Source organism: Sphaerodactylus townsendi, linkage group LG08, assembly GCF_021028975.2.
Source record: "Sphaerodactylus townsendi isolate TG3544 linkage group LG08, MPM_Stown_v2.3, whole genome shotgun sequence".
Taxonomy (NCBI): Eukaryota; Metazoa; Chordata; class Lepidosauria; order Squamata; family Sphaerodactylidae; genus Sphaerodactylus; species Sphaerodactylus townsendi.
The window spans coordinates 60,059,158-60,074,274 of record NC_059432.1 but is presented as its reverse complement, the minus strand read 5'-3'; the positions used below and the strand labels follow the sequence as shown (position 1 = coordinate 60,074,274).

Genomic DNA, 15,117 nt, shown 5'->3' with positions numbered 1-15,117 from the left:
AAATAGTATTTGGGTTATAGAACTAACCAGAAGTCTAGAAACTGAGCTGAACCAAGGCATGAGAATTACCGGTAACAAGAAACATTAAATTATGCAAAATTACACAGTAGGATCCAACCCATAACTGCCCTGGACTCCCATTCTTTCCCCCACCCACTCCTTTTCCTGGGTAGGAGGAGTACTCATTCCTGGGAGTCCAGAGCACAGTGGTAGCAACTGGGGCATAGTCAGTGGCACATTAGGGCCCGGCAAACTGTTACAGGAGACTGGAGTACTTCAAAGTCTGGGGAAGCTGGATGATGCTGGCGGGGAAGGCGGGAGAGTGGTGCAAATGCTGGGGGTGGCTCCAGAGGCAGGCTGGCAGTGGACTAATCCAGAGTAGGACCAGGATAAGAGACAGCCCAGGCAGCAGGCCTGGAGGTTGTGGGAAGCAGGAAGGCCCTTCTGCTGGCTGGTGGAAGACAAGAGGGATTGGCCTAATATGCAAAAGCTGGGCACTTGAGCTCCCACAAGGTCTCCTCCAGGAGAAGGAATGGGGCAGGGACATGGTTTATGGGTGACTGGCAGAAAACTGGAGGTGCTGAGCCAGGGCTAAGACTCCTTTGAAAGGGAGAAGCCAACATCTGAGGCCAAAGGAAAGACCCATTGGCCATTTCAGGTGATGATCAGATGGGGTCAACACCAGGGGGTGGCAAAATACGATACATAGTAGTACAGACCACAGTCCACAATAATTTGTTCAAGTAACTTCTAAGTCAGGGTTGCTGGTTCCCTGATGGGGGTGAGGAATACCTCAATTTGGCTCTACTACTCCCAGCACCATTCAGCTGGATGGTGGAGGTCTTATCAAGCTTAAAATGAGGCCTACACTGACATTGCAGGTGTGACATAATATTTAGTATTTTGACAAAACTGTACAGTAAAAACAGCTTCTACCCTAATTTTTTTTTTGCCCAAATACTAGATCATCTCCCCATGGTCATTGACTTGATCATGCCACTTCTGAAAATGACATCATCATACAGGAGTCATCAAGACCTAGGCTTCATTCTAAGCACAGTAATTCCTCCCCGTTCCCTCCCCCACCAATATCCAAAGGTACCTGACATCCTATGTTGGAGGCATGTCGGGGCAGGAGGGGCGGGGTGGGGCATGTCGGGGCAGGATGGGGCATGTGGACAGTTCATGTCCTGGGCACAGTTCCCCCCCCCATCACTGCTACCTCTGAATGTCGCTTGCCTTGAAAACCCTACAGAGTAACCATAGATTAGCTGCAATTTGCTGACAAAAAAGAGAAAAAAGCACTGTACCTGTCTTTTGCCTTTCTACGAGACATTAAGAATGGTTGATTTAGGTTAGCAAAGTGTAAAACAGCCTCAGGTATCATCAAATGGCATCATCAACTTCTTGGTAAAACCTTCCAAATACTGTTTAACCACCAGCAAAGGTACACTGAATTTTTGTCATTTTCAGAGAATAGCCTGTACTGCAGCCACAGTTACTAGCTTCTATGGAGATCAGCCTGAGGATTTAGATCATTTCTTTTCTATTTTTTGTTAAGAGAAGCAATGCATAAAAACTAGCTATTACTTATAATTATCAGATGTAAGTCAGAGTGGGATTATCTTTAAGGAGATGTCTAGAACATTACTCAATCTTTTGAAGCTCGCCGAAAAAACACATGGGACATTTGGGTAAAATCCTGAGCTATTGTAAGAAAGCACAACAGGGATGAAACAACTTGCAAGTAATCCAAAGCATAGAAGTTAAATTCTAAAAAAGACCTATTACCTTATTTAAACATTTCCTCTGCCAGGCTGCAATTGTTCCCCACAGTATCTTTGCCAGCATTGCTAGATGGGCCTGCTGCAAGTAAACAAGCATTCCCGCTAGAGAAGACATCTCGTTTGCTTAAAATAACAGAAGCCTGAGCTTTATCTCTGTGTAAGTCAGTTAAAAATAAATATGATCTCTACTAGCTGGCAGTGATATGATTTAAGAGTCCTCTATCATGCATTATAGGACGCAGCAGCAAAAAAAGGTACCATAATTTATTTTTATTGATTCAACAACCCACACTGGATCATCTCTTCCCGTCATTCCCTGTGCCTAAGATACCACCCTCAAAGCCTTGGAAAAATTTATCTCTCTTTTTTGTTGTTGTCATTTCGTTTTTCTTAAAGCCACCACATGCATCATAGTTCCCAAGATCAAGCATAAACATGGCAGAGAAGGAGGGGAAAGTGGGGGGAGGAAACTTGGTGCTCCTCCATGTTTAATTCTTCTCAGATACAATCAATTCGAATGAAGACAAAAGAGGTTTGTGTCTGGATTATCTCTGCGGTACCAAGGATCAGTGAGAATATAATTTAAATAGCCCCTATTTGCTAATTCTTTTAAAGTGGAAAGAAAATGAGAGATGATCTTTACATTTCAGCTGCATTGACTTCTGAGAACAGATAATAGTTAATATATAAAGCCTGTTAATGAAAAGACAAGTATTGGAGCCCTTGAGATGACAGTTGAATATGATTAACAGCCACAGCAGATTGAAGACATTTGCATAGCCTTAAAAGTCACTTTCAATATATGTAACTCTTTACTCTTCTGATGATAGGTAGATTGATGTTGCAAGTGAAAAGTTGGCATCAGGGTGGAAGCCAAATTCTTGAAGTTCCTGAATTTATGTACTTCTGTGTAGAAAAGAATATGGCTATGGAAGGCCTTGATTTGTTAAAGAAAACAGTCTGTACCTTTTGCAGCCAGTGTTCTAAGCACCAGCTCTGCTACTATATTAAAACATGTGTCTTGTAAGTGAGGCAGGAAGGGAAAATGGGGCTTGCAGTATAATTTCAGATAACTGCTGCAGTGCACAGAGGCTGGTCACCACTGGGATAATTTGACTTCCAGTTTGTTTAAGGGACTCTAGTCAGTCAGTAATTGGAAAATCTTAAGACTTGAAAACTAATTGCTGCAATGTGGACTTTTGGGGTGACTTTTTGCACGATTGCCAACAACGATTGGGAAAGGCACCCCTTTCCATTGAAAGCCAATGTAAAGACACCAACTGCGGCTACAGCTATAGTAATGGCAAAAGAGCAGGCATAATCCCTGTTGTGAAAATTTATGAGGCGCAGACAGACATAGCAATCGTGGAAAAGAAGATAAAGATAGGACCTACTCTGGGAATCAGGTCCAGCTTTTATTATGTGCTACCAACATCTCCCTCAGCCTATAATACTAACTTTGACACTTGACATTATTACTAAGTTGCAGAAATTAATCAGTATAGAACTCTTTAAATATACATATGAAATGAATAAACTGCATTGCCTGTAAATAGTCATAGTTATAAAATTAAAAGATGCCTTATAACTTAATGTGAAAAAAGAAGACTGTCCTTGATTCCCTTCCCAATACCCTTGTTTTCTCAAAAGGATTGTTTTGACAATTGAACTGTCCTGCATTCTGCAGTTAGGGCTGAGCAGGTTTCCTAAAGTGATGCAGGGGGCTAATAATACTAGGTGTACCGGGTGGACTAGTTGATCAAACAAGCTTTCCCTCCCAGCCTAAAGGTTAAATAGAGAGAGAGAGAAGCAGTTCCACCTGCTTTGGAAGTAATGCCTGGGATTCATCTTTTTCAGGTTTACCTGGGGCCAGATTCCTGCAAAGGATTATATCTACCAGAACCATGGTCTTGCCAAGAGGTGGAACATGGACTGGAACCCTGACATGGCATCTTCACCAGGCTATCTGGGCACAAGCCTGCTGCCTATACTGATTCTGCTGGGTGGAGCCAGATCCTGATAGACTTGTGGGTCAGGTCCTGGGCTAGTGCTTCATTGTCCCAGAATCTGAGGGGACAGGCAAGTTCTGGTGCAGGAGTTACAACTGCAGGCTCTTCAGGGGCAGCCCCACAGCAACTCCTCAGGGGCAGCCTCTGGAACTGATGGGGAAGGGCATGTACATCCCCTGCTTTCCTCAGGCTCCTCTTTGGAGGCTTCTGAGTTGGGAGTCCAGAGCCAGTTCATTGGGCAGGAACTTCCTTTGGATATAATCAGGGGAGGAGTTTGGCTTTTATACCACTTAAGAACATGAGAAGAGCCTTGCTGGATCAAGCCAGTGATCTATTTAGCTCAAGGTCCCATTTCATACTGTTGCCAACTAGTTGCCTTGCACAGTCAACAGATAGAGTTTTGAGGCCAAGGTCTTCCCCTGATATTTCCTCTGGTACTCAAAGGTTTTCTCCTTAACAAGATGAAGGTTCCCTTGGGTTCCCATGACTAGTAGCCATTGATGGATCTAACCTTCATAAATCTGTCTAATCCCCCTTTAAAGCTTTTATGGCTATCATTATATCCTCTGACAATCAAATTATTCACTGAGTAAATCAGAAATTCCTTTTGTCTACCCTGAATTTATTGCCCATTAATTTCACTGGATAATCCCAAATGTTAGTGTTCTGGAAGAGGGAGAAAATATTATATCAACTTTTTCCCCCTATGCAAAATTTTATAAACTCTTATGTCTCATTCAGTCATCCTAAACTGTGAAGTCCCAGACGAGCCTCTTATCATTAGAAAGTTCTGGCCTCCTTAATCATCTTGGTTGTCCTCTGCACATTTTTCAGTTTTGTGCCGGCAAAACTTCTTTGAGATACAATTAAAAGCATATACAATATTCCAAATGAGACCACAGCATCAATCTACAGAAGGGCACTACTCTTACTGTCTTATTTTTAGTCCTTTTCCTAATCATCTGCAGTATAGAGTTTGCCTTTTCATTACTATGACACATTGCTGTGACACTTTCGTGAGCTCTCCAAGGTCTCTTTTCCTCTCAGTCTTAGCTAGTTCTCAGCATATATTTAATCAGAATTTTTTGTTCCAGCATGTATCCTCGTAACACATACTTACATTGAACTTAATTAGCCACATGGCTAATTAATGGTGCCTCATTCCCTCTATTTGTTTTTATTTAAAACACTTATAATCTTGTATTTCTTACAGATAACTGGGACCCACTGTCCTTACTTTCTTAGGGTGGAATTACTTAATACATGTAATTTATATTGTTCCTGATTTCAAAATTCTTTTGTGGTGCCTGTGATTTAGTGAGGGAGATTGGTCTATATATATATGACTTCTATTTGCAAATTTCAAAAGTGTAGTAACATTTCAAGGACAAGACTTGAATAACCTTCAAAAATAACTTCTTACTTTTCCTGAGGAATGTGACAGTATCCAAGGACAAGAACTCGAGATCATCCCAGCAGTGTAGCTACCATGAGATGGGGTGGGGACAAATGCCCTGGGCGGGCCTCCATTCAGTCACCCTTCCCATCTTGGCCAGGCCCGACCCTGGCAGGCCACTCCTTTCTCTCCTTCTCCCCCAGCACCTGCACTACCAATTGCCTCTTTAGAAGTGGCACCATGGCACCATACCAGCCGCCACTCTACTCCTCCCCATCCCTTGGATTGACCTGTCTCACAGAGAACCAGAGCGGTTACATAATGGAGGAGGGAAGAATGATGCTCCAACCCACTTCAGGTCCCTATCCGAGAAAACAGTAGACTATATATATCTTAAATATAAATATCTAGGATATAAATATCTAAAGTAAATTGCATTCATGACAAAATTCAAATGGACCAAATGGAAGGCCACACAATGAAATTCAGTTCCCTAGAACTGTAGTCTTCATGAAAGTATGAAATTACAATATTTATTTTGTTGAGGACTGGCAGCACCTCTGTGAATATCTTGGAAAATGTGAGACCACTGGTAGGTATTCAGCAGAAGAATAATTTCTCAACACCATTACATGCAACCAACATGATTTTTTTGATCCTTCCTCCATTCTTTTGACTTATTTCAAACATATATAATACAACAATCAAATAGACTGGGCCCTGACATACTAAGGTGAAGGAGGACTCTGAGATACTAGGTTGAAGGAGGATGCCCATTCTTTCATATCCAGTGGGGAATTAAATGCCTGTTAATTCTTCTTTGCAAATGGTAAACACTTTTACTTAATGCTAACAATTAAAGTTTAAATTATGTAGGGAGTTACTTTTAAAAAAAAGATCCAGTAGTTTTACCATGCTGCCTACACAACCATCGAAGATGAGAAAAGACAGTTTCTGTAGTCTCTCTGTGACCTAACCTGGGCTATATCCTTTTCCTTCAACACAGTCCTTGCTATAGATTCCAATGGAAACTTTGCTTTCTGAAATTGCACAGGTTGATAATATGTGTGGTTTAAACAGTGAAATGTTTTACATCTAATGGGATAGATAAAAATAATCAAGCAATAAAAGTCAATTTTAGGAGGCCATAAAATGTACTCTAGGAAGGGGGGCAAGGGAAAGTCAAGTCCCCTGCCCCCTGAACCCCCACCTGCCTTTTCTGCCCCCCACAACTCACTGTGCACTGCCTCTCAGGTCTTGTGTTTGGCACAGGGGAGGGTGTGAATGGGAGAGGTTATGGTGAGATGAACAGCAGAGCAGCTTGCTGCCCATGTCCTGGTGGCATGGCAACTGCAACATTAAAGCAATTAAAACCCTAAACATACCAAAACATAAAAGCAACAAAACATTGGACAGGATGGAGGGATCACGAGGGAATGCCAAATAAAACAAAGTATCCATCTGCTAGTGAGCAATTGCAAAATAAAGGGCACATGACTCAGGGAGCCAGCAAGGTGTAGTGGTTAAGAGCAGGTGGATTCTAATCTGGAGAACTGGGTTTGATTCCCTGCTCTTCCACCTGAGTGGTACAGGGTTATCTGGTGAACAAGATATGTTTCAGCATTTCTACATTTCTCCATGCTGCCACAGGAGGTGGTGATGGCCACTAACCTGGATAGCTTTAAAAGGGGCTTGGACAGATTTATGGAGGGGAAGTCGATTTATGACTACCAATCTTGATCCTCTTTGATCTGAGATTGCAAATGCCTTAACAGACCAGGTGATCGGGAGCAACAGCCGCAGAAGGCCATTGCTTTCACATCCTGCATGTGAGCTCCCAAAGGCACCTGGTGGGCCACTGCGAGTAGCAGAGAGCTGGACTAGATGGACTCTGGTCTGATCCATCTGGCTTGTTCTTATGTTCTTATGTACATTCCTGCTGGGTGACCTTGGGCTAGTCACAGTTCTCCAGAACTCTTTCAGCCCCACCTACCTCACAAGGTGTCTGTTGTGTGGAGAGGAAGGGAAAGGAGCTTGTAAGCCACCTTGAGTCTCCTTATAGGAGAGAAAGGTGGGATATAAATCCAAACTCCTCCTCTTCTTCTTCTTCTTCCCCAGGGAGAGAATTTTGGTACCACAACCAGGAAGGCCTCTTCCCACATAATTTCAGAATGTGGGGGCACCCAAAGCAAGGCCTTGTGAGATGTCTGCAGTGCATATGGGGTAGGTATAATGTTCTTCAGGTACATTGCTCCCTGGTTATCCAGCAATAGGCCTGGGTCTGAGAGTACTCCCAGATGACAGACCTGTTCCTTTAAGAAGATCAATAACATCTATGGTAATTGACACCAGTTGGGATTAAGCTTTAGTTTATTAACCCACATCCATTCCATAACTGCTTCCAGGCCACCAAATCAGAGTTTCTACAACCTTCCTGGGATCAGCTGTAAGTGCAAGATAGAGCTGAGTGTCAACTGCATATTGGTGACAACCCAGTCCATATCCCCAGATGACCTCACCAAGTAGTTTCATGTAGATGTTAAAAAGTATAGGGGACAAGATGGAGCCTTGCTGCACCCCATATCAGGTAGGACTGAAATCCCTTCAAAACAATGCCTCTAATCCCAGATTGGAAAAGTGGTCTAGGAAGATAGGGTTGCCAGATTTAGGTGGAGAAATTCCTGGATATTTGGAAGTGGGGCCTAGAGAAACTGGGTTTTTGGGATGTGGAGAATCTCAACAAGAAATAATACAAAAGAAGCCACTTTCTTCAGGTAAACATCTCTTATTTTTGGATATAAGTTATAATTTCAGGAGATCTCCAGGCCACATCTGGGTATTGACAACCCTACACTAAGTATGCTTTAAAGTATGCTTTGCCATGTATTGTTGGACTCCAGACTGTTTGTTAGGCATTACTCTAGAGTCCTTGTTTATGCAACAGAGCTCTTGAGTCCCTTCCTGGACTCCTGTATTCCAGGCTCACAACAAGGAATTCATACACTGTTATATATTTATTATTGCAAATCTCTGACTGTGGCTTCCAGCTGCATGTTTCATTCTTCCATTATTTTTCTGACATACTCAGTCTCCTGTAAATCAAAGCCCTCATTAGTTTAAATTGATGAGGACTATACACAGTGTGTTTTAGTTGTCCATTTGAAACCCCCCCCCCCCCCCGCAAATCTTCAGTATGAATGCTGTTGGGAGCAAATACTGCCTGAAAATATGACAACTGGGAGTGAAAGAACCTTAAAGGAGTGAGAATGTGACAAGGAATACAGCACTACCCAGGGTGTCCAGGTGTTCCTTGTATAAAGTTAATCTGTGCTGCTTCACAGACTGACAAATGAATCAGTCAAGGAAAATAAGGTTTCTGCATTAAGCCACTCATGCCTACCAGAGTCCCAGAATGTGGTCTGCTAATTTATCATGCATGTTACTGTGATGGATGGCAACATGCTAATCAGCAAAAGCAGACACAGGTTCCAGCCAGTTGACTGGGTCATCCACAGCTTGCTGAGGGTTCTTCGCCTTTTGCTGAAGCTCAGATTTATCACTTTAAGGCCATTTTGCCTTCATTCTTAGTGGAGTGTCATCTTCCAGACTGACCTATGCTGATTCAACTCATTTTCTTTGGCAGCTGTTCTTTCACTCATTCAAAATGAAGTGCAGTACTTCTTTATGGAAAAAGCAGTCACCAAGTATTTCTATGGAGAAAACAGCCACACCCTATCATCTTGATATCAGAACATTTGATGTCATTTTACCAATCACAGCCAAATATGAGTCTTCAAAATTCTACAGAACACATGGAAGGATGAAAAAAACAAAACAAAACCCATCTAATACAACCATAGTTGTATAGTCTGGGATTACGCAACCACTGCTCGCTGTACTGCGTGGACAGGATATAATGCAGGAAAAGTAAATGAAGTTGGAAAACACACATCTTCAAATATTTTTAGTACTAAATTAAGGTTTTCTATTTTTTTCACATTGTAAGGAACATAATAACTCTATAGCAAACCCCGAGAACCAAAAAGCAGGGCACCATGTTCTGATCTCTTCCTCTCATTAATGTCAATGTTTCCAAAGCTTTCTTGTTGGCGTTTGTAAGCTCCTCCAGGTAGAGGGACACTATATTGAATCCCCTTCCATAGATGACACACTTTCTGTATTTTGGGAGATAGGTATATAAAGGTCCATTCTTGTGGTTGACCTCATCTGAGTTGGATAGTAGTTTTAGCCTCTCCCTCTGTTGCTTTGTCCTCTTGTTTCTTAACTTACTTCTTTCTAGAATTTTTACCTTTGCTTCTCCCTTTACCACTCCATCTGATGCTCTCCCTGTCTCCACTCTTCTCCCATATTTCCAGTGCCCGCTTCCATTTTTCTTCTTTATCTCTATGTCATCTTTTTTGTATGATCTTATTCTACCTCTTGCTCCTTCATTCACACCCCACCTTCTGTTTCCTCCCATGCTGCTTCCTCCTTTCCTTCCCATTTTCCCCAACTGTCAAGCCACTGTGCTCCTCTGGCTCCAACTATCCGTGAACTAGCATGGCTGGTCTCCTATCAGGAGGGTGCAATGGTGCAGTTCCCTTTTGATGCACCTGGCACCAACAGCCATACTACTGTTCCCATCAGTCAGTTGATTGCCAGATTTACCAATATGAACTTCTCCTGCCTTGGTGTGCCCTGGCATTTGGGAGCCTCTTTACTTCCCTGCTGGCATATTGATGAGTGCTTGGGTTATTGGTGGGCAAAGCTTCATAGTATGTTTATAATCACCTTCTCTCCTAATAATTTTGATAGATTTTCGATACTTGTATGAAGACTAGTAGCCCAGTATGGGGAGGGGAGGCTAATTGTGTTGTGGAAGTCACATGGGTGCATACCAGCAGATTTACCCTCCCTGGAGCATGTACCCCAGCAGAGGTGCAAACATGCCAGCATGCACATGCTGTGGCACTCTGGGATGTCTTGATGTGGTCCTGGGGCATGCTGGAGGCATTCCTGGGGGCAGAACCAATGTTAGTTGGCTTTGCAGCCAGTTACACTGTAGCCCAGGGCTTGGACTTATGTCACCCTTTTGGATGACGTAAGTCCTTTAGACCCTGTGGAGTTTTTTCCCTTGGTTCTTCTGCCTGCCAGACTTGCTGAAAAGTCTACTGCAGGTGGCATGGCAGTGTGGCAATGATACCAACCCTGGCTGCCTGGGACTTTGGACTGGGCTGCCCATCACATTGCAATGTAGTCTGGGGAATACAGGCTGCATTGAACATATGCAATCTGCATTACTAAACTGTAGTGATTACCAGAATACATTTTATCTCTTTATGTATTTATTTAAAATATTTCCATGCTTCTTTTCTACCTGAATGGGCCCTCCAAGGCAGTGAGCATCAAAACATTAAAACATTTCACCATTAATATCAAGACATTAAAGCAGCATTTAAAATATAATTGTATATAAAAATTTAAACAATTCAGTAAAATTATAAACACACAAAGATAACAATACAACTAGGGAGAAGGACTAATAACAATTATAGAGAGAATACTAAACAAACAGTTTTGACCTGCTAGCAGAAGACAATGGTAGAGGAGATCGACAAATCTCCCTGGGGAGAAAGTTTTAGCACATTGACCCAGAAGGGCCTTTGTCAGGTTTCCAGATGTCTAGCCTCAGGTGGCAGAGGCACCTTAGGTAGAGGCTCTGAAGAAAGTTGGAGTGGCTACGAAGATTCACATGGGTATGCCCCAAGCTGGATAGGTTGATTAATGTGGCATACATACAAAGCTCCCTGAAGATATCTAATCTGGCCACAATTACATGTCATGGTCCTCCAAACCCAACTATAATAACACATTTTATGTAGCACTGCTTTTGAAACAAAAACATCTGTTAGTCGGAGTTGTGGTCTCTATTTATTTTGGGAAGAATGGCACAATGGTGATAGAGTACCTATTTTAGTCCAAATTCATTGGCACCAATTGGTTTCTAAATCCAATTCAAAATGCTGGTTTTGACCTAAAGCCCTAAACCAGGACTAGGTAAACATGTTGATACAGTGTAAACAAATGCTGTACCTGGTTGTGTAGGTGTTGGTTTGCCAGTAAAATAAATGGAAGGGAGAAAACGCTGGGGCCGTTTCTGCACGGCAAAATTATACTGGGTTACAATTGGTATCTTATAATCTGGGTCTGTTGCATGGCTGCCCGTTTCTGTGAAGGAATCGAGTGGAGACCAGGAGGAAATACTCCAATTTGTTTTGCACAAGCTTTTATATTTACACTGCAAGTGTATCCGCATATGCGGAAACATCCCTAGTGTCCTGTGTTCTGATTGTTATTTTGGGGCAGCAGTGGGGGAAAACGAAGCCCCCCTTTTTCCAGTTCTGGATAGGACCTGGTGCAGGCCTCAACATGGCAAGTGGTAGCAGAAAACAATGGGGCACAGCATCACAGCACATTCCCACTCATGTTCTTATATTTTTGTTGAAAACAAGAGCCCACCTTCCCCTTGATATGCCCACTAACATTTGGCCCAAAGTGCACATCTCCCTATCTATGTGCTCCGAACAACCAGTAGATGTATAGAAAAGAAAACAGGGACATTTTGGGACTCCAATCCTCATTAACCAGGCAAAATGGCACCCTGTTGACACCACAAGCTTGAGGGAACATTTCAGGAAGGGCAAGCTGCAACAGTTGGCAGCTCAGCAGAGTTGAAAACTGACATGACATCAGGTGGGGAGATCAGGGGGACAGAAGGTGGGGCAGGGAGATGAGGTGGCTGGCAGGGGGGGGGAGAAACTGTTTCTGATCCCATGGTGTTTGCATGGTAGCGGGTTCACTCAGGGTTTTTGAAAAGAATCACCAAATTAGTGATTTTTTAAAAATTCCAGGATGAGGGAAATATCATGGGACAAACCCACTTTAGGGTCGGGAACCATGCAAACTTCTTGGCCAAATTGGGATATTTCCCTTGCTCAACTGGGATATTTGGACCATGCAAAAATGACTGAGGTTGCACTTGGTCACACACACTAGGGCCAAAACAAATCTTAGCAATGCCACCGGTACCTCAATTCCTTGGGTACCTCAGTCCCTCAGATCCTTCATACTACTTCTTGGCACTCTTGCCAAGGATTGATTGCTCCTTCAATGGATTAATTCTAGAATATCTTCTCATCTGATATAAGCAGTGACTTATGATGGGGTCTTTTGACAGGTGACAGCACGTTTCTGAAATTCTTTTGGCAGCCTATGGGATTTGCTTATAAACATGTAGACCTGGCTGCAGATGTTTGACTGAATATGCAGACATCTGAGGGCTATCCAATAAGTACATCTGTTCCAACTCTGTACAATGCAATATTCCTAAAATACTTCATTTTAATCCTCAAGTTGTTCTAAATTTGAAATAAAAATTACATGGATACATTATGCTAATGAATACATACTTTAAACTCTTCTTTCCTCCCTGCTTTATCGTATAATACCCCTGCAGTGGAGAAACATTCCTTTGTGTGGTTTGGGATGTATTATGTGTATAGATACATATTGTTCCAGAAAGCTAAAGGAAGCTTCTTTTCTCCCCATTCCCTTTTTTCTTCTCTTAGGTGATTCTCATTCTTACCAAGCTGTATGACTTCAACTTGGGAAGTGTTACTGAAAGCTCACTGTGGAGGTAAGGAGATTATAAGCCACATGGAATCACAGGGATAGAGACTGGCTGTGTGAAATGAAGATGGTAGTGTGAAGTGAAGATGGATGAAAAGAAGCTGTGATCTCCTCTGAGGAAATCTTGCTTTCTTGCACTCATGTATGCAGTGCTCATATACAGTGGAGGTTTATAAAAGAAGCAGCACAGTGTGGTCTGAGGGCCCTGCTGGTCTTGGGTTTTTTTTTTGTTTATTTGCACAAGGTAGATGGACTTTACTTTTGGCCTGGTTCAGCACAATTAACTTGGACATGAAACTGCAGGTAAACTGTGGCATAGCCTAGTATTATTATGTGCACAGATGTATCTTGTTAAAGTTGCTAAAAATGAATGCAGGACAAGATTAAGAACATTAATTAGATGTAATTGTCAAGGAACATATCCACTTTTTACAAGCACCATTGGATATCTAACAGTAAGGAAATGTCAATGAATGTTAAGCTGCTCTTCAGCCCCGATGACGACTCTATTCAATATTAAGCATGGGAACCGTCTCCTGTCTTCCACTTATTCTTCCTCTGCATCTTTGTTCTCATAACTTTTGCTGGAAAGACACTTTCAAAACCCCTTTCTGGAACATAACCAAGAAAGAAATGGTTTTGCAGGCAGGACATGTTACTACATTAGGGGTTAATTATTCCTAAGAGCTCTTCAAACTTCTCGATTTGCATGGTACCTCTAAAGCCTAATTGCAGTGTACCATGCTAATCCGCAGAGGTATAAATAACCCTGTGACTAATAGGAAGGAGTTCAGTCATTTCCACTTACTATGTACTTTTCAGGGTATTTAATCCTGGGGAAAAAAACCTCACTTTTTCCCCCTTGTACCTTACAAGTGCAAATTACACAGTGATTATAGTATAGGCATAATTACTGCACAATCTGATTCTGCATAAATAATCCTACAAGCCAACAGAAACACTGTACTAAAGCTTAGAGAAGGCTGCAGGGTTTGATCTGTGTAAAAGAAAGTGACAGTAATGTTACAGTTGGAGACCTTCAGGGAGAGAAAGGAAATGTTTCATCAAAACAACTCATCAAAATGAGGCCCTTTTTCTTGGAGGGGAAGGGACAGCATGTAAAAACTGGTGTAATGAAAAGTCATCATGTTTCCAAACCTACCCTGGCATAGTTTTTCAAGAATTCAAACACTAGAATCACAATTCACTTTTACAAAGCCTGGGACTTGATAACCTATTCTTGACTTTAAATGCTCTTTGTATGCCAGTTGAAGTAGTGTCCTGGGATTGAAACATGGACACTAGAAAGGTGGTAGCCAATAGGTTCCCATACATGACCATGCAATTTGCAAGAGATTGGGGGGAGGGTAGAGACATGGAAGACAACTGTCAGTGATGACATTATATCATTGTACATATATCATATAGCAATGTCTACTGTGCAAAGGAACCGAGAAGAAGACCCAACAGGGAGTGGGCAGTGATCAACTAGAGAGGGCTGTAAGGTTAGTGACCCCTCTATCCTTTTGTATCACCTATTGTCTGTCCTCAGACTAACTCTCAAGTCCACTATTCTGCTTCTTTTCTGATAGAGACTCTTCCTAGCTAATAATATAGCAGCATTCTTTCTTTCCCTCTTTCCTATCCTAATAAACATTTACCTTTTACCCTTTTAATCAGTGTGAGCCACTTATCTAGTTATGGGACCAAGACTTAATTGCACTGATTAAGAGAAAAAGGAAACTTTTGCCCCAGGCTTAGGCAAATTCCGCATGGGCCAAAAACAGCGGTGTAAAAATGGTGTGAAAACAGTGTAAAATGGTTTTAAATGGTGTAAAAGGGAAAAGCGTTTTCACAACATTTTCACACCACTGTTTTTGCCCATGCAGAATCTGCCTTATATAGCCAGGGAAGAAAGACAAAAGAAGTGAAGGTGGCCATTCCTTGTGGAGAAAGGTGCGGCTTTCTCATGGAGCAGCTAACAGATGCAAATTTCTCATCATGGAGATTGTGCATGAAAGTGATCCTCCAGCAGGATAATTTATGGAGCTTTCTCTCGACTCTGAAACCGGACCTGTCAGATGAAAACTGGAACAAGTGGAACTTGAAAGCCTGAGGTATTATTGGTTCAGATCGATTATTGACTGAGACAAACACTTTTGAAACAGCAGCTATGATTTGGGCATCATTAGAAAAACATTTAGGAAGGAAATCTTGAACAACAATGATGTATCTA

At 42.1% G+C, this 15,117-nt stretch overlaps 1 protein-coding gene across 1 annotated transcript in view; it reads left to right on the top strand.

Moving 5' to 3' along the window:
* Window positions 1–15,117, top strand: part of SORCS3 (sortilin related VPS10 domain containing receptor 3) — a 597,918-nt gene that overhangs the window by 213,560 nt on the left and 369,241 nt on the right. Inside the window, exon 2 of the mRNA XM_048505478.1 lies at window positions 12,821–12,888. Coding sequence (XP_048361435.1) covers window positions 12,821–12,888 — 68 coding nt within the window. The remainder of the gene's footprint in view (window positions 1–12,820; window positions 12,889–15,117) is intronic.